This window comes from Capricornis sumatraensis, chromosome 2, assembly GCF_032405125.1.
Source record: "Capricornis sumatraensis isolate serow.1 chromosome 2, serow.2, whole genome shotgun sequence".
NCBI lineage: Eukaryota > Metazoa > Chordata > Mammalia > Artiodactyla > Bovidae > Capricornis > Capricornis sumatraensis.
The window spans coordinates 206,937,180-206,962,128 of NC_091070.1; the positions used below are offsets into that span (position 1 = coordinate 206,937,180).

The window sequence follows — 24,949 nt, forward strand, 5'->3', positions numbered from 1 at the left end:
CAAGGCCACCAGGGGCCCTTTCCTTCACGGGAACCAGCCTTTGCTTGACCTCAATGGGAGCACTTGTCCTGTGGAATGGGCATGGCAGGAGAGGCAGGGGAGGTCGGGGTGACTCTGGGGAAAAGGCTGCTGGATGGCCAAGGGCCCCCGGGACTTTTCCTGGATTATCAGGACCCCACAGGCTGAGAGTCAGGGGAGGCTGGACTGAGTGTGGGGTGACTGCAACCAGAGGGAGCCATCGAAAGTTCTTGAACTGGGTCATGGCACCAGCAGAGCTGCAGACATGGGCTTTAGGAGACCAAATGGGTTAGTTTCCCACCATTTATTATTCAGCAAATGTGTGCATCATGGCATCCCCCGCCCTGGGAACAGCAGTCCAGTAAAGCCCTTGCCCCTCGTGTCTCTGCAGATGACGTCCACGGTTCCCACGGCCGGCAGGTGTGCCGTCGGCACGAGCTGTACGTGAGCTTCCAGGACCTGGGCTGGCTGGTGAGTCCCGACTCTCCTCCTTTCCTAAAGACCTTCCCCACCTGGAGCCCGCAAGTGTGTCCCAGGGGAGGTAGACCCACGGAGAACTTTGATTGTCTTTATTTGCCTCTGTGTTTTCCAAGTTCTCTAAAGGGAGAAGTGCTGTTGTGTGAAACCATGAATACGGAGACTGAGTCCTCAGCCATAAAATGTCTGAGCTGCAGCAGGAAAGCTGAGGCCAGGGTGGGCAGTGCCTCTGGCGGGGCTGTGACCAGGGGCGGCAGGGGAGGACGCAGCTGCGTGCTGATGGCGCGTGGAGGGGACGGAGCTTGTGTCCAGCTCAGTCCACCGAGGCACTTCAGTGGATGTCTGACTTGGGATGGGGGCCACTCTGCCTTGGGAGATGTCCTGCGGGAGGGAGGGGGCAGCCCTGAGTCATGCTGTGACAGGTACTGGATGAAGGGCTGGGAGGGCACGTGGATGGGACTCACCTTCTCCCACTACCCCCCAGGACTGGGTCATCGCCCCCCAAGGCTACTCAGCCTATTACTGTGAAGGGGAGTGCTCCTTCCCGCTGGACTCCTGCATGAACGCCACCAACCACGCCATCCTGCAGTCCCTGGTCAGTACCGCGCCCTTCTGCCCGGACACCCAGGGGAGGGGTTCGCCCTGGGGAGGGGGCCGTGCAGGCAGGAGGTGACAGTGGACTTCTGTGTCAGGGAGCCTTCTTCACGTGGAAACCTTCCTGCCTGCACGTGCAGTGGAATCCCACAGCCGGACAGAGACGGGTCCCTGTGTGGCCACTCTGTATGGAGACCCTGCATCCCATGCACCTGAACAGCGTGCAGCAGGCTCTTGTTGACTGGTGTGCACACATACACACGTGTGCACTCCACGTGCACATGGGGGACATTCACATCCATGGGGTGGGCCTGCCTGCTGGTGGTCGAGGCACAGCACGTTCCTGACCGGTGGGCATCCCACGCGACTACCCGTGCCCCAGGTCACACATGTGCACCGCGTTCACTGCCGAGTTTGGCCTCCTGTGGGACACACAGCCTGGGGGTCGGGCTGAGTCACACGTGGAGGTTCTGTCCTCTTCCTGCCCGAGAGTCACGGCGTGCCCTGTGCCCTTCTGGCTTCGGCTTCCCCTCCCGGTCCTCTCCTGTTGCTTTTTCTTCCGGGTCCCTCTTGCTCTTTGTGTTTCTACAGATCTTAGGGCTTCTGATGCCCTGGTGTCTGGCGTAACTTTAAATGCTGGAAGTTTCTAGTAGGAACAAGGTTGAGGCTGCTTATTGCTAAGTGCAGTAGTTTTTGTGTGTGTGTGTGCTGAGGCTTATTTCTAGAACGTTGACCTGGGCACTCTAGTTAGAGGCTGTTCAAGGTGTTGCCAGAGTGAGAATGAGTGAATTAAGAAAGCAGCCTGGAAGCCCGGTAATGCCTCCTTTCCCAGTGGTCACGTGGGGTTTGCTGGACACCCCCTCCCCCAGGAGCCACCTCCCTTGCAGAATCTCGGGGTGATGAGCCGTGTGTGGGCTTCTCTCTGCCCTGTGAGGGGGGCACAGGGTGATGACGGCGCTGCCCCTCCCGGGACTGGTCCCCTGGCTCTGCAGCAGCCCCGCCCCTCAGCCCCCGCGCTGTCCGTCAGCAGGAGGGAGCAAGCTGTGTGCTCCGCGCTGTCAAGGCAGCAGCTGCCCTCTGGGGAGGCTGTCAGTGAACATGAGAAGAAAGCACAGCCAACACGGTGGGTCCCCTGAGGAGGGGAAGGCTGGGGTGAGCTGGGTGGGCTCAAGGACCATGGCTTGGAGGGGAGGAGGACGGAGGTGATGTTGAGGGGGGCAGGGCCTCTCCCACAGGCTCGGCAGGTGGTAGATTTAATCCCAAGTAAACTGAGGGGCTGGAGTAGATTTCAGAGAAGCAGGGCCTGATCTGGGCACTCTCTGGAAGCATCTCTGGCAGCTGCAGGAGGAGGACAGACTGTGGGGTCGAGGGTGGAGGGGGCAGGGAGTGAGGAGCGGCTGTGGTCCCAGCAGGAGGACCAGGCACCTGGTGGGGTGAGACGTGGATGGTGGAGGCAGAGGGCAGGAGCCCAGCCCTCCAGGTGAGACCCTCCCCCAGGACGAGGAAGGGGCAGCGAAGGTGCTGAGTTGATAAAAGGATTGGAGGGAATCAGCGGTTCTGCTTCCATCCCCACATGTGTGAGGCCCTGCAGGACCCTACGTGAGAGGTTGGGGGGCAGTGGGTGCAAGTCTGGAGTCTCTGAGTTGTGAGAGCAGAAGAGATTTTCTGGTGGGACAGTGGAAGTGGGAGAGGCCTGCGGAGGAAGAGGAGCCTTCGTGGAAGAGAGGGGGTGAGATGGTGGTTGGGGAGTCCTGGGCCAAAGAGCAGGAAGTGGGTCCCTCCAGCCTCACCCCCCACATTCCCCATGCAGCAGCGAGGGTCGCACTAAAGCACAAATGTGACCACCTCCTTCTGGGCCAGGAACCTCCCCGTGGCATCCTTTATCCCTGGGGAGAAGTCTGAGCCTTCGGCCTGTGACTCGGGGCCCCTCACTGGCCTACCCACCTCCCCAACGTCCCCCAGCACACGTCCCAGTGCCCTCGCCTCCCTGCTTTAGCCTGGGGCCTCCTCGTCTGCCCCGGGCCAGGCCAGCTCCTGCTCGCCCTGCTGCCTTGTCTCTGGGTCCTTCCCAGCCAGCGTTGGTCTCCAGCACTCATGCCCCCAGAGCGAGGACACTGCTGTATGTTGTGCTGCTCTTGGGGGTCCTGGGTGTTTCCTGGAATGTTCCCCCGTCTCCCCTCCTCCCCTGCTGAGGATGTGAGCAGGGACCATGTCTGGGACACTTTTGTATTCTTAATCTGGGTAGGGTTGGCACAAGGCATGTGAAATTACATTTGTGTCGGGAGGGAGGAAAATACCATTATACCCATTTGGCAGAGGAGAAAACGGAGGCCCTCAGATGCAGCACTATTCCCCAGCGATGCATCGCCAATAAGTTACAGAGCCTCTGATTTGGTCTCCCACATGATTCTAAAGTGAATTGAATGGAAAGGCAAATTAGGTTTCAATCAGTCTTTTTGGTGCAGATAGGGCAAAGACCGTCCTCTCTGTCAGTCACGTGGTGAAGCCTGGTCCAGGATGGACTTTCAGAACAGCTGCACCGCTGTGGTGCTGACTCCTCTCTTGATGGTCCCAACCCAGGAAAGGCCCTCCCAGGTTTCCAGCCACTTAGAGCCCCATGGCCGGCTGGCACAGGAGGGCAGTGTCGCCTGGTTTCTTTCATGTGGGCCTATGAAAGTGGAGCCCAGCCACCACAGGTGGAGGCTGGGAAGTTGGGGAGCAGTGCTCCCACAGCCCAGTCTGGTCAGACATCCCCACAGAGGCCTCGGCTCCCCCTGGGGCCTCAGAGAGGCTCTGGGCCCCAAAGCAGCCTGGTGTCTGCCTGACGGTCCTGGCAGCAGGCTGGCTCCAAGCTGGGGCTCCCAGGACAAGGCTGGGCTCTGGGGATCCCAGGCCAAGCTGCTGGACAGACACCCCCCCACCAACCCACCCCCTTCATCAGACAGCTTCATCCTGGTCCTGCTCATTGGCCTTGGTGAGGGCTGGGAGGTCCCGTGGATGGCAGCAGGTTCCCTTTACTCTCAGGCCCGGACTGATTGGGGGTGCCTTCAGGGCCCAGCCCTGTGGTGCCCTGATGAAGAGTCCAGTAGGAACTGCAGCTCATTCTGCCTGAGTCTCTGCATAAATATTTGTGTGGAGGCTGCAGTAGCTTCCTCAGACGGGCTGTTTTTAGGGGTAGAGCTGTTTGCAGGAGGGTAGCAGGGACTCCCGGCCCCCTCCCCGAGTCGGGTCCCAGCCTTGTGCAGGTGACTTGGCCCCTGTGTCCCCAGCGGTCATCCGCCCAGAACAATCCCTGCCTGGAAGTTGTTACAGGGGTGGAGGTGCTTTGAGAAACAATGGTGTTGGACACCCCAAGGGTGAGTCTGGATGTCTGAGCATTAAGAGGTGTGACAGGGACCTTCACCGGCTCCCAACCTGGACGGGTGGATGGACCAGAAACAGCTCATGCGGGCAAGACACGATGCGGGATGTTACAGAAGCGATCAGGGACGAAAGAGGGGCAGAGAGGGTGGGGAAGGGGAGGAAGGGTCGCAGCGGCGCCAGGCCGGCGCTGGCACAGGTGCGAGGGACCCGCAGGGTCAGGGCCCTCCCATTGAAGGGGCGGGGCTGTGGCAGGAGCCCCTGGTGCTCAGTCTGGGCCTGAGGGCAGTGGGCAGGGCGGGCATCAAGGGGGCGGGGCCGGGGCAGAGTTCAGGCCAGCGCCTGCCCGGCCGGGCCGCGGGGGGCGGGGGCGGGGAGGAGATGGAGCTGGCAAGGGGCCAGCGGCGGAGCCCCAGGCGGCAGGAGCTGGGCGCTGGGATGGGGGTCCCGGGAGGAGCCCGAGGTTCTCACGCCTCTGCCCGCCGCCCCCTCCCCGCCAGGTGCACCTGCTGAAGCCGGACGCGGTCCCCAAGGCGTGCTGCGCGCCCACCAAGCTGAGCGCCACCTCCGTGCTCTACTACGACAGCAGCAACAACGTCATCCTGCGCAAGCACCGCAACATGGTGGTCCGCGCCTGCGGCTGCCACTGAGGCCCCGCCTCCACAGGGGCGGGGCCCGGAGACCCCCCAATGCCGTCACAGCTCAGGCAGAGACCCTCCCAGCGCCGTCCCAGCTCAGGCAGGGTGGCAGCGAGGGCCCCCTCCCCTGCCCACATCCTGCCAGGGGCTGGTGCTCCCCAGGCCCTCTGCCCCATCGCCTGCCTGATGTTGGTGGAACCCTGCATCGTGGTCTCAGTCATCCAGCAGGGTTCTACCCCAGCTCCCTCCCCAGAGGCTCAGGATGACTGTTCTTTGGGGTTGACACAGAGTCCTGTCTGAGGACCCACTCTTGTCCATTGCTGGCCCAGCTGTGGGCTATGTGGAGTGAACTGAGGCACCTGGAGCCCAGGATGGCCACCTCAGGCCCTTCACCATCCAGGACTGGGTTTGGGGATGTGCAGACAGGTCCTGGTCCATCTCCAGTTGTCTGACCCTCCCGGGTGCAAAACTGGGCATTTCTGGGCACTCAGAGCGTGGAGTCATCCTGTTTTCTATATTTGTGGGTCTGAATGACCAAACTGTTGGCCACAAGGAGGCATGTGGGTCACCTCCAGAAAGAGCTGAATAGCATGCTTTAGGGCCAAGGCCAGTGTCAATTACCTTCCCCGTCTTCCTGCCTTGATCTGTCTCTGCTGTCAGGGGAAGACGTGCCCTTGCATGGACACTTTGGTGAAAAAAAAATCTTGGGGGCTTTATTGACCCCATCTATCAGTCACTGTGTTGAACCATCAGAAGTTCAGCTCTGTGAACAGATTACCTTTTCACTGAGCCCAGTATGGTGGATACATCGGGTGGCCCAGAATGATAATGCCCCCAGCAAGGGTGACAAAGTTTTTCTTAACTTTCTGCACAGCAGTTATCAATAATCAACCTTGGTATTTTTTCGTTCAACTCTGGAGAGAATTTCAAAGTGATCAGCACCAAACTGAAGTGGCCACCACCAACAGATTAGAGTTGGCGTGTAGAGTGAAAACTGTCCGTCTTCTCCTGCTAAGGAGCAGTTCACTGCACCCAGGGACACTGGGTGGCCTGTGGCCAGGCGTGGGGCGAAGGGTAGGGCTGGTCAGCACCTGCCTGTGTCCACAAGTTGTCAAAAACAGACTGGTCACCCAAGTCTGCGTCACCCTGTGTGCTCTGGAGTCCCGTCCTGTTTCTTGGAGCCTGTGAGCCAAAGAAAAGGCCCCCGTTCCAGGGAAGTGACAGGTGGCAATTAGGCCAAGCTGGGTGGGGAGGTTCCCGGAAACCACTGTTCTTCTTGGAGCGGCCACCGGCAGCTGGAGTGTTTATTTGATTTCTGATTTGGTAAGCCTGTAATTTACCTGGTGGAGCAGACAGAACCCAGCTGTCCAAACCCCAAAATATCATTAAAAACACACCCTGGGCCTGCCCCACCCCATGGGCACAGCCCAGGATGACACCCCTGGAGTTCACTCTGTGCCCTGAGGGGCTCCAGGAGCTAAGCAGGGGTGGAGGAGGGGGCTGGGCTGCAGAACAGCAGCCCCTCCATCTGGACCTGGGAAGGGCTCTGGGAGCCAGTGCACAGAAGAGCCGCTCTCCATGGACACAGGAAGGCGGTGAGCACCCCAACAGTGTAAGGATCTAGGCTCTGGCCTACATGTTGGGGATGTGACTTTGTGACTTCCTCCTCTGGGCCTCATTCCCCATCTGTAATATGAAGCTTTTTGATCTGCCAAGGGCCTTCAGCCTGGGAAGCTGCGTCTGCCAAGCTTTCTCACACTGAGCCGAGGCAGCCTGGTAACCCTGAGCGTGGAGCTCAGGCGGCCATCATGAATCCGGGCTGGCACATAATGTGGACCCTATTTTTCATTCTAGGACTTAGGACCTAAGTTTTCTCTTCCCAACAGCGAAGATTGCCTCTTGTGCGTGTGCTCACTCGTTCAGTCGTGTTCAGCTCTTGTGACCCCACGGCTGCAGCCCGTCAGGTCCTCTGTCCATGGGATTCTCTCAGGCAAGGATACTGGAGTGGGCTGCCGTTCCCTTCTCCAGGAAATCTTCTGACCCGGGGACAGAACCTAGGTCTCCTGCACTGCAGGGGGATTTCTTACCATCTGAGCCACCAGGGAAAAATAAACTTTAAGTTAGCCAATTATTTTGATAATTCTATTTGAAAATTTTTGATAATTTTCATTTTTTATTGCACATTAGGAAAGTCAAAACATGTTAGCTCACCAGCTACAAATTACCAAAGAAACTCTTATTAATGACTACCTTTAAAATGGAAGAATTGACAACTGATTTTTAATTTGGTATTTTTAGGCCCAGCCAGTGATTGGCTTAGTTAGGGGTACACCAGGAATGTCTGTCCAGTTACCCAAAGGTTGGCAGATACTGAGAACACCTCACCTCCCAACCAAGCAGTTTAGCAGGAATAGAGCTAGTCTTGCTTTTTCATCCAGAACAACTGAAAAACAGTATTATTGTTTATGTACGTGGTCGTCAAACTTCCAGCGACTTCTGCCATCCGGTCACTAAGTGAAATCAAATAGGAAAAAGCCTGAGTGGTGGAACAGTAGTGAATGAACACAAGGCCCATGTATTTTATCCCGAGAGTTATCTTTGCTCAGCCAAGCAGTGGCAGGAGAGATGCCACCATTTTTCTTTCTCTTGCTCAGCGCCTGGCTTGTTTACCTGGCCAGACTAGAAGGATAAATAAAGGTGGTCTGTTCAGACCCCCTGACAGCAATGAGAAGTCATTGACAGCTGATAGTTGAGGAGGATGTGGGGAAAAAAGTAAAGAAGCAGCGCACAAGCTTTGCTGTCTGCACTGCAATCCTGGCCTCAGGAGCACGTCATCACGCCAGACTGTTTCAAATGAAGGCAGGCTAGTAACATGTTCTGGAAAATTTCCTAAGAAATAGAACAGAGGCAGCAGGCAGAACAAGAGCACAGATTTATGAAGCCACATGGACTTGAATCCTGGGTATTCTTCCTCTGTAGAGCAGGATAGTGGCTCTCTCCTTCTAAGCTATTAAAAAGATCATCTGTGTACACAAACATTTAGTACCATTCTGGCATATAAATACCTAAAAACTGGTAAAAGTCAATTGTGTTCAACTCTCTGCAACCCCATGGCTTCTCTGTCCATGGAATTCTCCAGGCCAGAATACTAGAGTGGGCTGCCATTCCCTTCTCCAGGGAATCTTCCTGACCCAGGAATTGAACCCAGGTCTTCTGCACTGCACATGGATTCTTTACCAGCTGAGCCACCAAAGAAGCCCCTAAGAATACTGGGGTGAGTTGCATTCCTCTTTCCAGGGCATCTTCCTGACCTTGGGACTGAAGCTGGGTCTCCAGCATTGCAGGCAGACTCTACTTAACAACTGGTATCTGTTGGTATTATTACAAAAGAATTTGCTAGTTTTGAGCCCCTTCTGTGCTTGGTCACTAAAACTTTCTTCTTCTGAGAATGTATTTTGTGGGTGATGGTGTTTGTTCAGAGCTGTGCTTTTTCCTAAAACATTTACACACCACAATCCTTTGAGCACAGGACTTGTGTTCTCACCTGCTTTAAAGGCCTGGGCAAGTGGCCGGTTATGCGGCAGTGGTCAGGGTGGTGACACCGTGCTGTTCCCAGGAGCCTGCTGAGGGCACGCAGCACTGCCGAGGTGCCTTTAGGCAATTTTAACAGGGCTTGTCCATCCTGAGTGTTACTCCTCATGGAGAGGCCTTTTAGAAGCACTTGACCCATATATATATATATTTTTTTTTATGTGCTTTTATTACAGCAATAATGCAGTTTTGGAGGAAAGTTTGGAAAAAACAAACAAAAAAAAATACAATTCAAATCACCATAATCCTACAAGTCAGATAAAATATGCTAGTTAATATTTTGTTGAATTTATTTTTAGGCTTTTTTCTTATATATATATATATATATATAAAATATAGATGTTCACATATTACAGATAAGTATTTGTACAAAATGGTAGTCATACTGTATTATATAAACTGCTTATAATTCCCCCTAATAAATACATTTTGAAAATACAGCTCTCTAATTTTCCATCACCTGGAACTGTATTTCACAATTAAAAGTAGGTCCAACAGTCTTTTTTTGCGCCAGCAGCATCTGGAGCAGACATGCTGTGAGAAACTCCCAAGCCACAGAGTCCTGGGGCCACAACCCTGGGTCTCTTCCTCTGTGCAGCCACCACACCCAGCAAAGACGGGACCTGGCCCTGGAGGAGCTAGTGAGGGATGGTGGTGGTTAGTTCTCTGTCTATAGCTAGGCTGTGGTACCCACACTTTAGCCAAACACCAGTCCAGATGGTGCTGTGAAGGTATTTTCCAGATGTGACTGACATTTAAATCAGTATGTCTGAAGTAAAGCAGACCACTCTCCCCCAAACAGTATGGGTGGGCCTCATGCAATCAGTTGAATGCCTCAAGACAGACAGACTAGGGTCTCGTGATGGAAAGAATTCTGCCTTCAGAACAGTCTTTGGACTCAAGCTTCAACATCAACTCTCCCTGGGGCTCCAGGCTACTGGCCTGTCCTGCAGCTATCAGACTTGTCAGCCCCCACAACTGCAGAGCCAGTTCTGCTTAATGAATCGTTTTCTGTGTACATGTATGCACATCCGATAGCTTCTGTTTCTCTGAAGAACTCTAATTCAGGGACCATATGGTATCTGCCACCAATTACTCCAGTCACGGCAGTGAGAGTATGTAAACCGATGACTCTGACTGTTCCAACAAAACTTTACTCATAAAACCAAGTAGTGGGCTGGACTAGAACCAAGGGGTTTGCTAACCTCTTGTCTCCTGAAAAATAGGTATAGTACCTAGTATAGAAAAGGCACTGTGAGTAATAAGGTATCATTTAAAAAAATCTGTAAAATGAAAGTGAGCAAATAAGCAAATGCATCATGGAGACTGAGCGATACACTCACTGGCTCTGGGGTTGGCAGTGTGATGTGGGAGTGGAGGCGCTGAAGACAGTTCTTCCACTGTCTTTGATGCCCACGGTCTTGACAGTGGTCTGACAAGGGTATCTGACCTGAAGATATATCACCTAGCATCTCAGGGAATCATCCAAGGGAAGAAAAGAAAAACTGTGGGGAAGGGATTATGCCCTATTCACTCACCAACCTGTCTCAGGGGACAGTTTAGCTTTATAGGCGACATCTGACAACTCATAGGAACTAGCTGGAGGCAGCAGTACAAAAACTAGGATTTATTTTACCCGAAGAAAATGTCCAGGAGTCACACAGGTGGGCCCACGAGAAGCCCCGGTGGCAAAGGCCTGGAAAGACCACGCACAGCTGTCCATGGTGGGGAGGGCAGCCCCGGCCCCAAGGCCACACCTGAGGAAGACCAGAGGAGGCGCAGACTGTGCCTGCAGAGGAGCTGCCCCACGCTGACCCCGAGGAAGGGCCACGACACGAAGCCCTGCTCGCTGCCAACGGGACACCTCGGGTGCCGGTTCCCCGGGTTAACAGCTCCCCTCTCATACGTACTCCCCACAGTCGGAGATGATCACCTTCTGCTTGGGCTTCCCGTCCTTGCTGCCCTGGGCCTTTGCGGGCCAAACAGAAGAGGAGGAATCAGGGGAGGGAGGGTGGAGAGTAAGAGTGGCTCAGGGATACCCACCCCTCTGCCCATCCCACCCCGCCACCCCCAACAGCAGCTTGCTGTCTCTCTCCAGGCCCCGATTCAGCTCTCCCACATTCACGGCTGTGCCCCAGGGGCCCCGGCAGCCACCCACCTCAATCTGCCGCAAGACGTCCAGGCCATCCGTGATCTCCCCAAACACTACATGCTTGCCGTCCAGCCAATCCGTCTTGTCACAAGTGAGGAAGAACTGGGAGCCGTTGGTGTTTGGGCCGGAGTTGGCCATGGAGAGCAGGCCTGGGGGAGAGAAGCGCCCGTCAGCTCTCCCGACCCTGCTGCTGGTTCCAGGCGTGGAGGAGGGAGTACAGATGCTGCCTCTGCACTGGCAGATGGGAGGGCGAATGGGATGAGCAGCAGGAGCTGACTATGGGCTGGGTGGAGAAGAGTGCCTTCAGGGGAGCAGTCTGTCTAGACGGGACCAAGAGAACCAAGGCAGGGAGCCCAGATAACTTTATCAAGAAGTTTCGGTTAAAAAGGGGACCAGAGGCATGGGTGATAGCTGAGGGGGGGACATGAGTCAAAGAAAAGATCGATACTGTGTGCTTTTGTGCTGATCGAGCAGAGCAGGGGACGGGCATTACACGAGGCAGCGGCAGGGCACGCGTGCAGAACCAGGTTCTGAAGGGCGAGGGGTGGGGAGGGTCTGGGTCACGAGCAGAGGGGAGGTGGCTCAGCCCCTGCACTTGGGGGGAAGCCGGCGCAGGCAGGTGTGGACAGATGCAGACAGGTGCGGGAGGCTAAGCATCAGCTGGGGCAGAGGGTGACGTGGAGGTTTCGGGAGTGAGGCGGCAACTGCCGTCTCTGACCAGGACTGAGCATGAACTAGGGAGCTCTGTCTAGTGTGGCTGCCAAGGGCCTCCAAAAGAACTGCAGTCTTAAATATCAGTACAGTTCTGTATTTTTTTCTAGTTGCTGGGGAACCAACCACTGAAATTTTTTACTAGAGTCTGACAGACAGGCAGGCAGCAGGGTTGAGGGAAGAAGAGCAGGCTTACAGTGGCTGACCACAAAATTTAAGCTGTGCCCACAGTTGTGGACCCTGTGATGGAAACAGGCTCGTTCCATTCCAGCCAGGCCAAACGCCTCCCCTCTGTTCCCTGGGTGGGGGTCTGGAGGAGACCAGAAGCACAGCCTGTCACCTGCCTGCGCAGCCATCCTGCCCCAGCCCAGTGCGCCGACCATCACCCACCAGCCGATCCCACCTGGTCCCGTGTGTTTGAGGATAAAGTTTTCATCGTCAAACTTCTTCCCGTAGATGGACTTGCCCCCGGTGCCGTTGTGGTTGGTGAAGTCACCGCCCTGGCACATGAACTGGGGGATGATGCGGTGGAAGCTGCTGCCCTTGAAGCCAAAGCCCTTCTCGTGGGTGCACAGGCAGCGGAAATTCTCTGGGGCCAAGAAAGGAAAAGGCGCCTGATTAAAAAACAAACCAATGGGGGGATTCCTTGGTGATCCAGTGGTTAAGATTCCATGCTTCCAAGGAAGGAGCACAGGTTCAATCCCTGGTTGGGGAACTGAGATCCCACATGCCTCGGGGGCATGGTCAAAAAAACCCAAATAACGAGATCTCCAACTAGACTCTGAAAAACTATATTTGTTTAATGTTCGTATTTTCATTTCAAAATATGACATGTTCATTATAAACCTTTGAGATACTGATTATCTTGAAGGATTAGAAAGGATTCTAGCTAAAGAAGGCGTGAAAACATGCATTCTAGATCTGCTCCACCCTAAGCTGGTGGTAAAGCAATTTTTAAAAAGAAAGACCAAACAGGATCTTAGAGAAAAAGACAGGTCAAGTCTTTGTGACTTTGCACTTGGCAATGTCTTAACTGCAACTCTGAAAGCATAAGTAACAAAAAACTGGCAAATGAGACTTCATCAAAATGAAAAACTTTTGAACATCAAAGGACACTCTCAACAAAATGAAAAGGCAACTTAGGGAATGGAAGCAAACATTTGCAAATCACATCTCTTGAGTGTTTAATATCCAGAATATACAATGAACTCCTACAAATCAACAACAAAAAACCAACCTAGTAAGTAAATACACAAAAGACTTTCACAGACATTTCCTCAAAGAAGATACACAAATGGCCCCTACCCCTAAGCACATGAAAAGATGCTTCACATCATTAGCGATTAGGGGAATACAAATCAAAAACACAATGAGATCCCACTTCCCAACTACCAGGATGGCTATGACAAACAGAAAACAAGTGAGGATGTAAAGAAACTAGAATGCTTATACATTGCTTATGAGAAGGGAAAGCGGTGCAGCCACTGCAGAGAGTACTTTGGTAGTTCCTCAGAAAGTCAAACTGGAACTGCCATATAACCCAGCAATTCCAGTCTTAGAGAGGCACCCAAAATAACTGAGAACAGGGATTTAAATACTTATTTGTACACAAATGTTCACAGTATCATTATTCGTAATAACTGGAAAGTGGAACCAGTGTTCAAGTGTCCATCAACAAATGAGTAGAGAAACAAACTGTGGACTATCCAGACAATGGAATATTAGCCAGCCATACTGATACCTAAATGAGCCCTGAAAACATAATGCTAAGTGAAATAAGTCAGACATCAAAGGACAACTACTGTTAGGACTCCATGTATATGAAATGTCTAGAATAGTAAATTCAGAGAGATAGAAAGTAGATTAACCATTACCAGAGGCTGGGAGTAGAGGAGAAAGAGGAGTGACTGTTTAACGAGTCCTGAATTTCTATTGGGCTTCCCTGGTAGCTCAGCTGGTAAAGAATCCGTCTGTAATGCAGGAGACTCCGGTTCGATTTCTGGGTCAGGAAGATCCACTGGAGAAGGGATAGGCTACCCACTCCAGGATTCTTGAGCTTCCCTGGCGGCTTAGACAGTAAAGAATCCGCCTGCAATGTGGGAGACCTAGGTTCGATCCCTGGGTTGGGAAGATCCCCTGGAGAAGAGAAAGGCTACCCACTTCAATATTCTGGTCTAGAGAATTCCATGGACTGTATAGTTGCTATTAGGGGTGGTGCAAAAGTTGTGAGAGTAGATAGTGGCGATGGTTGTACAACATTGTGAATGCAATTAATGCCAGTAAATCATACACTTAAAAAATGGATAAAATGACTAGCCCCTAAAAGGAGCGAGAGAAGAGAAAACAGCAACACAAATCTTTGGAAACTGGAAGACAAACAGATGAGCCATAACTGACAGAGCAGACCTAACAGAGCTGAAGCTTAAGCTGATAAAGCCCAGAAGCAATCTGATTTCTGCTGCAGAAATTCCAAAACCTCAGTGACAAGGATGAAGATGGTTCTAAAAGCAGTAAGTCTGGTTGAAAGCTCACTTTAAAAAGTAGCTAGCCCCTAGATCCTCTCTCTTCCCTAGCCCTGCCTGCTGGTGGGAGGTCAACCCTCCAGCAGGTTAAAGCAGAGGGTCTCTGGTCTGGGAAGCTCTATACATACCTGAGGGACCATCATGACAAATGGAGATTTACTGAAGTTCATATACTGCTCCCACAACCTCCCACCCTCCACGACAAACAACTGGACATAGGACCATTAGCAAGAGACTAGAGTCTTCTCTGTGGCCTCTGTTCTGTGCAAGAGACTATGACTCAGGGATACTGATATCCGGGGTCCAATCAGAATCACCTCATAGAGGAAGGTTCAGTCAGCAAGCCTTACCAATGTCCAGGGAGTTTCCAAGCAGATTTTAAGGACTCTAGTCTTATACATGAGAAAGGCATCTAATGTGAAAAGCAAAGACTGAAACAAGCAAACAGATCAGTAACAAAACAAACAAAAAGAAGAAAAAAACAAACTGAAAAAAGTAATTTCAAACATAAGCTGTATAGGAAAAAGAAATTTTAGTATACTAATCTCCCAAGATGAAATGATAGTACATACATGAAATAAGCACAGGATGCTATGAAAAAGAACATTTAAAAAGATTCCAAAATACGAGTAGAGAAAAATCAGAAGGGATAAAAGTAAAGAAATAATTCAAGGAAAACTTTTCAAAAGATAGGACTGTCCTAACTGATGGGTGTGGTATGCAGGATAATGGCTCCCGAAAGATGTCCATGTCCCAATTCCTAGAACCTGAGAATATGCTGCTCACAGCAGAAGGTCCTGTGCAGATGTGATTAAGGTTACGGACACTGAGATGGGGAGAGTGGCCTAGATTACCCCAGTGGGCCTAGTATAATCACAAGTCTATAACCAGAGAGCCTTTCCCAGCTAAAGGCAGAAAGAGAGAGTCAGAAGTGGCTGCACTGTTGTACAGCAAAAACTAGCAAAACACTGTAAATTATATTCCATCTCCTCCACAACCCACCCAAAAAAAGAAGTGGATGGAAAAGGAGGCAGGTGGTTCAAAACGTGAGAGGGACTGGATCACTCACTGCTGGCTGTGATGATAAAGGAGGGGGGCCACAAGCCTCTGGAAGCTGGGACTAGCCCTCAGCTGGCAGCCAGCAAGGAAATGGGCACCTTCATCTACAGATGCAGGAAACTGAATTCTGTCAACAAGCTGACTGTCTCTGGAAACAGATCTACCCGTAGAGCTTCCAGTAAGGAATGTGGTAACCCAGCCACCATCTTCTTTTAGCCTGGTGAGTCCCGTGTTGGACTTCTGGCCGTCAGAACAGCTAAGACAACAAATTCATGTTCTTGTAAGCTGCTAAGTCTGTGATAATTTGTTACAGCAGCAAGAGAAACCAATATAGTAGGGCCCACTGAATATCTAGCAGGATGGATGAAAGGGACATCTACTCCAAGGGGACAGTATTTCAGAACACAGGATACAGAGACCCTCCAAGCATCTAGACCAGTGTTATCTAACAGCTTTTAAGCATCTGAATAACTGAAGAAGTGAAACTTAGTTTTATATAACGTGAATTAAGTTTAAAGAGTCACACATGGATAGTGACTACCATATTGGGACAGCTCACCTCTAGACAGAAAAAAAAAAAAGGTTTTATATTAAGGACCAAAAATCAGAATGACATTAGACTTCTCTAGAATTCTACATCCAAACTATCAGGTGGGAAAGTAGAAATTTCCACACATCAGTCTCAAAAACCTGATCCTCCAAGCTCTTTTCTCCAGAAGCTACAGAATTATATCCTCTACCAAAATGAGGGAATAGATCAAAAAAGACAACAGAGGTCCCAACACAGGAAGTGAAAGCAGGAGATCCCAAGACAAAAGCTATGAGATGGGCCTGGAAGGCAACTAGTCCAACCTGGAGGAGGCCAGGGGGCTCCAAGGAGGAATAAGTGAAACTGACACAATACCTGATGTGTCTGAACATGATGGAGATTTATACAAACAGGAAAATTTGGGGAAGCTCAGGAATATGTGTACAGAATACTAAGCAAATGTGAAAACAAGAGAATTATGAATTTTAGGGGAAACAAAGTGCTGTGTATGAAAAGAAGCTATCACAGTACGATGCTTACATAGAATAACCTGTGACCTAACTAAAATTATGGTAACAACATAAAAGGATGAAGGAGCTGGGAAGCTGATTTAAAAAGCTAATTCCTTATCTTCTCAAGTGGGAAGTCAATAGATGTCTAAAACGAAAAGACATTAAAACAAAAAACAGAAAAACCAGAAAGTAGCAACATACATCTGTTACCTACAAATATGGAGGTTAAAAACCAAAAGAATCAGCTAAGAGCTGAAACTGGCTGCCTCTGAGAAGCAGCAAATGGTGCTGGGGGATGGCAGCAGGGCAGGGGGCAGCATGGGGGCACTGCTGTGTTTCAAAACAAACTGTGAAATTAACACTCCTGACTATATGTCTACATAATAAAATTTAGATTAAAAGAAGGATAAATAGAATTCAGTATTTAACAAATGAAAAAAACATTCAAAAAGTTGTTAGTTATCGGTAGTTACTTCTGAAGAGTATGATTAGATATGGAGAAGGAACAAAGACTCAGGTTTTCAATTTATTGCCTTCAATACTGTTTGAGAGAGAGAGAGAGAGAGAGAGAGAGTACTTAAAAACAAACAAACAGAAAGAGAGAGAGAGTGTATGTGTGTGTTGGAGTGTGTGTGTTGGAGTGTGTGTACTTAAAAACAAACAAACCAACCAACCATGAATACACATTCACTGTATTAAAGAAAAAACTACTCACCTGCAGTCATGGGCACGACGTCTGAACGCAGGAGCATTTGGATGCGGCCAGCTGGCTTGTTCCCAATCTTGATATCCATATACACCTGAGGGTTTGACCGGGCCTTTTTTACAGCAGGCTCTCCCTAGATGCAGGAGAAATGGCCAGGTTAGAGAGAACGCCCTGACTCCCCAACTAGGAGAGCGAGTGTGAACGAACACATCTGAGAACCCAACTAGTGGGCGAGCTGAACAGGGAGACGACAGGGAAGGCCTTGGGAATGCAGAAGAAGGTGAAGGCCACGGCCACGGCCCCAGTTTGGCATCCAGTGACAGGAGATTCAGCACCGTCTACCAAAACACTTTTCTAGCCCCAAACAGACAACTCTCAACACCTTCACAGCCCAGCTCAAGGTCACCCACCTTAATCCAGTAAAACGGACCCATTTCTGCAGCACCATCCCCTCCCTCTGTGCACAGCACTGCACACACGCAGGCTGGCTGCAACGGAAGCAAGGAGTTCCGAAGTGCTCACAATGGAGGTGGCCGGGACCTTGATTTATACACTTGCAGGCACTCTGCTTAGCCTCTGTATTTCCTGCTTGCATCGATGTGGATGGAAAGTGGCAAGTCAGTGAGTTAGAGAACACAGGATGAACAAGATTAGAGGAGGGAGAGCAAGACTTGCATTAGCAATGTCTGAAGCTCAGGACTAGAAACAGAGGCCAGGGGAGTCCAATAGCCTAGGAGAGGCTGTGAAAGATCAGAGTGACTGCTGCTATTTTGGCAGAGAGGGGAGAGAGAAAGAAACCCAGAACGTCAGTTACAAGGGGGAGGGGCAGCCGGAGAGGCAATGGTTAGAGAGGTGCACTGAGAATCAGAAGGAAGTGCCAAGGCAGGTTCCCTGGAAGGGAGGACCTCAAACCTGTGCCCAGACTGCAGGGAAGGTACCCTCACCCCGCGCTGCCTCCCTTGCGTCAGGAACAGAAAGACGGTGAGCCGGGAGCACACTTGCGTGAAGGAGGGGGACTGACCAGGAGAGTGCAGAGGCCCACTCACCACCCTTCCTCACCTCACACTTCCTCCTCGTCAGTAACAATCACAGGACAGAACCCAGCAGAGCTGAGAAGCTCCTCACGTAGAGCACAAGGACAAGACACTTAAAGCTTCACTTCAGTTCACTCATTACCAACCTCCACTAAAACACTGTAAGTTCACTTTTCATTCTCTCTACTTTTGTATATACATTTGCAGAGTTCCATAAAAACCTAAAAAAACAAAGTTTCCTTGGGGGAAATGCCAGGCTGCAATCTCACCTCCTGTGTTTCCACTTTGGGGGGCTCTGACCCCTCCTCCTCTTTGTTCTCCTCAAGCGTCTTCCCAGAAAACTTCTTCAACCAGTCATCATCAGACCAAACTGAAAGGAAAGCAGTGAGCAGATGAGAACCCATTCAAGCCATCAGCCAGCTGCTAAGTAGGTACTCTGATCAGCGAAGCAGAACATATTTTATGGCCCTCTCGGCCACAGGTCTCCACTTTGGGAAGTCACATCTGTCAGGCAAGTTCCCATCTTTTAGAGACTGCCAGCCCTGAAGCCCCAGCTCTTGTGTGTGTTAGTCGCTTAGTCGTGTCTGACTCTTTGCGACCCCATGGACTATAGCCTCCCAGGCTCCTCTATCCATGGGATTCTCTAGGCAAGAATACTGGAGTAGGTTGCTATTTCCTTCTCCAAGCTCTTAGCAGGGCAACATGAAAAGGCTATGCCCCAGGGAAAGGTGCAGCCCTTGCCAGTCCCAGCCCCTGATGGAACCTGCCAGGAATGTTGAGAAAACTGGGACAGATGAGAGATCAGGCATGGCTTCTCTCATAAAGGAAACAATTACCTTGGTGTGGCTGAGAAGGTCACACTCTTTATTTCCCCACAAAAGTGGCACATGTCCTTTGCCAATGTAAACCATTCTCTACTACTGTCCGCCAGAGAAGCATTCAGTGCCTCCTTTCAAGAAAACTGGGACAGGAAGGCAAGCAAGGCCAAACTGGAGGGTGTGATGAGGCATCTGTATTACTCCCACTCACCTGGTCTAGAAGAACCTTCCTTAATCCTCATGGGTTTTGCCAAATTGACACGAATTGTCCGTCCAAAGAGCTCAGATTCATTCTGAAAAGTGTGAAAATCCATTTGCTTAAACTGTTAGGTTAAAAGAAAGTCAGACACTTTCCATTTACTTCTGACGCATGAGACAAACTCATGATTTGTTCTCCCTTAATCCCTGATCCCCTACCAGCAAGTTATGCACCTGCCACAAAGCGGCCTGTGGGCTGCAGAGAATTTCCTCCTGGGAGCCATCATACAGGTCCTTTCTCCTTTCTTTCTTTCAAATTTATTAGTTCCTTATTTGGCTGCATTGAGTCTTAGGTGCAGCACATGAGGTCTCTGTCGTGGCCCATGGACTCTCTAGCTGCAGTACAGGCTTAGTTGCTCCATGGAATGTGGGATCTTAATTCCTTGATCAGGGGCTGAATCTGCGTCCTCTGCACTACAAGGCGGATTCTTAGCCCCTGGGCCACTAGGGAAGTCCCTTTCTTTTTTAAAATTGAAGCATAGTTGATTTACAATGTTTTGGGTGTACAGTAAACTGATTCAATTATACATTTTATATATATATGTCAGATTCTTCTCCATTATAGGTTATTAGAAGATATTATAGATTAGAAAATATTATTATAGGTTATTAGAAGATAGGTTATTCTTCTCCATTATAGGTTATTAGAAGATATTAAATAACAGGTTCCCTGTGCTATATAGTAGGACCTTGTTGTATATCTAGTTCATATGCAGTAGTATCTGACCTCCTTTCTTTCAATACTAGTAATGACCTGTGCTAACAAAAGTGATGCTGTGTTCAGAGTACTCGGAAATTATAAGGATAAATGCAATTTCCAAGTACCTGAGTTCATTTTCAAAAGTCAAGGTCAGCCTTGAGCAATGAGAAGTGATCTCGCTCTGAGAGCTGAGGAAAACATTTGATGAATGGAAAACAGAGAACAGGAATGAAGGAAAGCCTCATTACCCTAAGATAACTGGTACCAGGAAAGGTCACTCAATGTGAAATGACTTAATGACAGTGAAGAAAATTTCATGGTTTAAAATGTGAAGGGGGAAAAAATTGGGAATGTACTGTGATGAAACTAATTAATGAAAATAAATTTCTTATAGCTAAAATTCAGCTTTTAAACTATGGCCTAATTTGAAGAACAGAGATATAATGGATGTTTATACATCTGCAGTATTTTTTCCAATAAAATCCTATCAACAGTATGACTATCTTTGCATTTCTTATCTGATGTGAAAATCCTTAAGTATCCTGAAGAGGGAACACACACTCAGGAGCTACATCATCGCCCCAAGGAGCTCTCCAGGCTGTCCCAATCACTTGGATCAGCAGCACATCCTATCATTATCCTTATCAAATTTCTCTTCTCAATTGTTAACCGGTCTAACACTTCATGAAACCCTGTCACTTTTGTAAAATATGCAATTTCACTGTGCAATTACTTTGCATTGTTTGCAACTTCTTATCCTAGACACAGGCAGCCAGTGAGTGACTGGTCAACAAGGATGATTAGCCTTTACATTATTCATCAAATGGAGAAAGATATTTGAGAAAGGACAATTTCGTAAGTGATCAATTCACAGTGAATATTTTCACACGATGACAATTTGTATGTACTTCCTCATGCAACCTTGTAACTTTGGAGGTTTGGCAAACCGAATGTAGAACTAAGTGCCCTCTGTACCACCAAAAAGCAACTTCTGTAAGAAGCCGGATTCCCAGCCTTACCATGTTGTCAATAGCTGCTGCAGCATCCTGCCAAAAAAAGAGAAGGTGCGAATTTAGGTTTGCAGTCAAATGCTTCTTGTAGTGTCTAAACACATACTTGGTAAAACGACAACAGAAAAACAATCCAACGGAAAAAGGTCTCTTTTTCTTCCTCACCTAGGTTGCACGGGTCTAACAAAGTGCACTTCCTGGCTGACTTCAGCTATTTGCCATTTAGTGGAAGACAAAGAAAGTATCACCAGTGCTACCAGGCAAAGATGCTCAATGAGCAGGGCTGCAGGAGTTTCTGCAGAGCAAGAGGGGCAGGACCTAGCAGGTCTGTAATGTTAATCACGGCCCATGGTTTCATTAAGTGAAGGCAGCTTTCCTTCAGTGTTTCTCATCTCTCCAGAAGCATCAGCATGAGGTCCCAAAACCCAACCCCAAATGAAGAACAGCTCCCTTTGTAATCAGTAACAATAATAACAAGCCAAAGACTTAACATAGATAACAGAATTGTCTCACCTCTGCCAGCTCAAATTCAACAAAAGCAAATCCTCGGTGCTTTTCTGAAAAAAGGCAGACAATATCAAGCAATTATCATGTTGGGCAATGGGAAGAAGTAGGTGGTCACAAAGAAAGTGAAGTCAGTCACATGCCTTACCCATTTACTAGAAATTCTACACCATCACTATTTAGGAAAAAGGCATCTTACTCTGATTCTTTCTAGTTTAAATAACATTTCAAGCAACATTAAACTGTTTTGTAGTGAGTGAAAGTCACTCAGTCGTGTCCGCCTCTTTGTGAACCCACGGACTGCAGCCTGCCAGGCTCCTCTGTCCATTGAATTCTCCAGGCCCGAATACTGGAGTGGGTAGCCTTTACTTTCTCCAGGGGATCTTCCTAACCCAAGGATCAAACCCAGGAAATTATCCCGCATTGCAGGAGGATTCTTTACCATCTGAGCCACCATAGAAGCCCGTTTTGTAGTGAACATAACTAAATAATGAACTATACTTTTCATCTTTAAAAAGCAGCATTCTTTACCAAAGCCAATCAAATCTTAACCTCTGCACTCAAGGCAGCTAGAAAAATGAAGTCATTTAACCTATCAATCATTCATTCCAAGCATACATTCTGAGCATCAACTGTGCCGAAGTCATGACTCCTAAAACCTGGGTAAGGATGCTCAGTCTTGATCCTCAGCAAAACGCTAATCTAACCAACGCCAATTAGGAAGGCCAAGTGCACAAAAGCATTAGTTTAAGCAACCAATTAACCTTACAGAGTCAACATAACCTTATCGTTTTTATACATATAAAGGTCCCAGGGAGGTTAAATCCATATACAAGGTTGATGATAGAGCTGAAGCCACACAACTCGTCTCAGGATTCAGCAGAGGATAGGTTGCTGAAACCACAAAACAATTTCAGGACTTAACGTAGCTGAGGTTCTTTCGTCTCCTTGTGAAAAGAAGTCGCTGAGAGGCAAAGCGACACGGAAAGAGTCATTTATTAGTATATGACGCTTGTGAGAGATACAAGGAGGCAGGCAAGAGGGTGCTGTGACAAGAACTTAGTGGGGAGCAATTTAATTTTTTTTACTTTAAAAATTCACTTATTTATTTATTTTTGGCTGTGCCGGGTCTTTGTTGCTGCATGCAGGCTTTCTCTAGTTGTGGCGAGTCGGGGCTACTCTCTAGTTGCATGGGCTACTCTCCAGTGCGTGGGATTCTCATTGCAGGGGCTTCTCCTGTTGTGGAGCACAAGCTCTAGAGCACAGCTGAGTATTTATGGAGCACTGCCTCAGCTGCCACAAGCCATGTGGAATTTTCCCTGCACTGGCAGGCAGATTCCCAACTACTGGGTCACCAGTGAAGTCCTGGGCTATACTTTTATAATTAAAGGAAAAGTGAGGAGGAGGAGAAGACCACCCTCTTCCTCATTCTTTGAGTCTCCCATCATTAATTCTTCCTACATGCTGGGTAGGGGAGTTTTTGACCCTGCATGACCCCACTAGGACTGTCACGGCACTATGGAAATGAGCAAGAAGGCAGTAACAGATATTAAAATATGGTAAATCATCTCGGGTTTCAGTGTAATGTTACCTTTCCCCTGTATTTTTGTTTTTAGTGTGTGCACAGGAGCATGGCCAAGGGATCATTAACTTACTGACCTCAACCAGCAGAATGCAGGTGTCACTGCTATATGGTGTTGTTGTTAAGCAGAGCTGCTTGGTTTTGTTGCTGAGCAAGCCAGCTTTCTTGAATGATCAATTAACTCACATGGGTCTCCCAAAATTCCCTCTCTATGATCCCTTGAGGGGATTTCTAAACTAGTTGTGTACTCTAGAGCTGGGCCTAAAACTCCAATTTTAAAAATGACAACAAAGGTTAAGACAGAAAACGGAACTGCAACTGTGATACTAATTGAAGGGAAAGTTCAGGTGCAAAGAAGTTGAGGCCCCATTGTTGAAGCTGGGCTTTCCTGCTACCCTATTTAACAGCACAGCTGCCAAGAACAGAGCAGGTGTAGGAGACTGCCTGGCAGGCAGTTTGAAACAACAGCTCTCCAGGTAGCTCGAAACCGATCTTCCTACTGGCTAACTGAAAAGCCTGTCTTACTTCAAATGCAATATATGGGATCTGAAAAGTATACTGCAGCTCACAACCCCAAGCCTCAGAAAAGTCCTTCTGCATAAAGATGACTGTCACGCTGCCCAAAGCATATTTAGAACGTACTGTAATATGACTTACAAAAACTTTAAGTTCTTTCCTAGCAGGAGGATCCTGGGCATGAGAAACACTAAGGTGACTCACCTGTTTCATAATCCAGAGGAATCTGGATATCCGTGATGTCTCCAAAAGGGATAAAAGCAGCGTGGAGAACTTTGTCATCCACCTCCTCTGCGAGTCCACCTGCAAAGACATCAAGTGCCTTCTGAACTACTGTCCTCCGTTCTCCTGAGAAGTCCCTGCTGTAAAATTAGCATGCCGTTGTCAGGGAAGGGATCTTCCCATTCAGTCCTTCGGGTTCATAAATATCCCTCTCATTTGCTCCTTCACACTTACTTATGAAGCACACTCTCCACTCTCCTTTCAAACCCTCATCTAGCCCGGAGATTCCCTCCACAGCTTCATAACTGCCTCCCTTCTCCACAAAGCCAACCAGTACCATCCTGGGAACGTACAGACTTTAACTCATCACTTCCCTGCTTAAAGTACTTTATCCAGGGAAAAAGTACAAACTTAGCACTGTACACAAGGCTGTTCACAAGGCCCTGACCACTTCTTCAGCCTCTTATCCTTTGCGTCCCCGCAAACCGACACATTTGCCTGCAAGTGTTAGACTACTTCACACCTTTGGGGTTTTGCTCGCGGGGCTCCCTTTCAGTAAACGCACTTGCTCCTACTTCGCTACCTGGCTAATTCCAGCTCATCTCCGGCGTCACCGCAACCTGAAAATTTGCTCTTACCTCTCCAGATGGAGGGGTCATTTCTCCCCACACCGAGGCCTATATCACCAGTGTCCGTCCCCACCAAAGCTCTCATCAAACTGTACTATTGAGGTTATTCTCATTTTTAGCCGGCTAGCCTGGGAACTCTTTCCCTAAAGAGTGCGGGCTGAGCCATTGCTGCGGTGAACGTAAAATGAATGGACGCGAGGATTGAGAGGTCCCTAATATTCCTCCAACCATCGCTCCGGTCCCAGGTGATGAAGAGGTGGTTGTTAGAGGTTGGCGGGCTTCGAAGAGAGGTGCAATTATTACGTCTCAGGCTCACTCTCTGAGACCAAGCAATACCGCCACAGATGCCACCTAAACAGCTGCTCGCCGCCTCCCGCGTCCGGAGACCTGTCCAGCTCCACGCTCAGTTCGCCCAGCCTCCATCTAGCCCCCAAGCCTGCTCACCCACATACAGCACTCGCTTGGTAGTGGCCATCTTGCTCTTGCGCTCTTGCGCTCTTCCGCCGGAAGCCTGCATTCGGCCCGCCCCTTCCCCAAGGCTCCGCCCCCGCGCACGGCGATCGCAGACCCCGCCCACTCTGGCATAAGCCTTTCCCGCCTCTGGGTGCCGTCGAGCTGCGAGTGCAGCTTAGGTGCATCTTGGTGCCTGAACCGACACGGCTTCGGCTCTGCCGGTGCTCCCTGCTGCGGAACACACTCCCTTGCGGAGTCAGAAGGCGTCAGCAAGTAATAAACAACCAATAAAGTACGGTCCGCGGGCCACCCCGCACATCTATTTTTGGACAACCTGGAGCTACGAATGGTTTT

At 49.6% G+C, this 24,949-nt stretch overlaps 2 protein-coding genes across 2 annotated transcripts in view; one reads left to right on the forward strand and one right to left on the reverse strand.

Moving 5' to 3' along the window:
* The window catches only part of LOC138072664 (bone morphogenetic protein 8B), a 30,570-nt gene extending 25,471 nt beyond the window's left edge, over window positions 1–5,099 (forward strand). The window contains exons 5-7 of the mRNA XM_068963733.1: window positions 410–489; window positions 980–1,090; window positions 4,950–5,099. Of these exons, the coding sequence (XP_068819834.1) occupies window positions 410–489; window positions 980–1,090; window positions 4,950–5,099 (341 nt within the window). The remainder of the gene's footprint in view (window positions 1–409; window positions 490–979; window positions 1,091–4,949) is intronic.
* A 5,232-nt stretch (window positions 5,100–10,331) lies between these two features.
* On the reverse strand, window positions 10,332–24,617 carry PPIE (peptidylprolyl isomerase E). Its single transcript, XM_068966763.1, has 10 exons — window positions 24,587–24,617; window positions 23,496–23,594; window positions 21,203–21,246; window positions 20,699–20,725; window positions 18,933–19,014; window positions 18,173–18,273; window positions 16,879–17,002; window positions 11,945–12,130; window positions 10,837–10,979; window positions 10,332–10,647 (listed from the first exon to the last, which is right to left on the reverse strand). The coding sequence occupies exons 1-10, from the start codon at window positions 24,615–24,617 to the stop codon at window positions 10,579–10,581; spliced, it is 906 nt and encodes a 301-aa protein (XP_068822864.1). The 3' UTR covers window positions 10,332–10,578.
* Window positions 24,618–24,949: the final 332 nt, after the last annotated feature.

Excerpts from the sequence above, each read along its gene's own strand:
- PPIE (XM_068966763.1), bottom strand. The coding sequence starts at position 24,617 with ATGGCCACTACCAAGCGAGTGCTGTATGTGG. Across the intron at positions 20,726-21,202 it reads TTGAATTTGAGCTGGCAGAG|GATGCTGCAGCAGCTATTGA; the intron begins GTGAGACAATTC and ends TTTTTTTGGCAG. Across the intron at positions 10,980-11,944 it reads CCTCAAACACACGGGACCAG|GCCTGCTCTCCATGGCCAAC; the intron begins GTGGGATCGGCT and ends TCTCTCCCCCAG.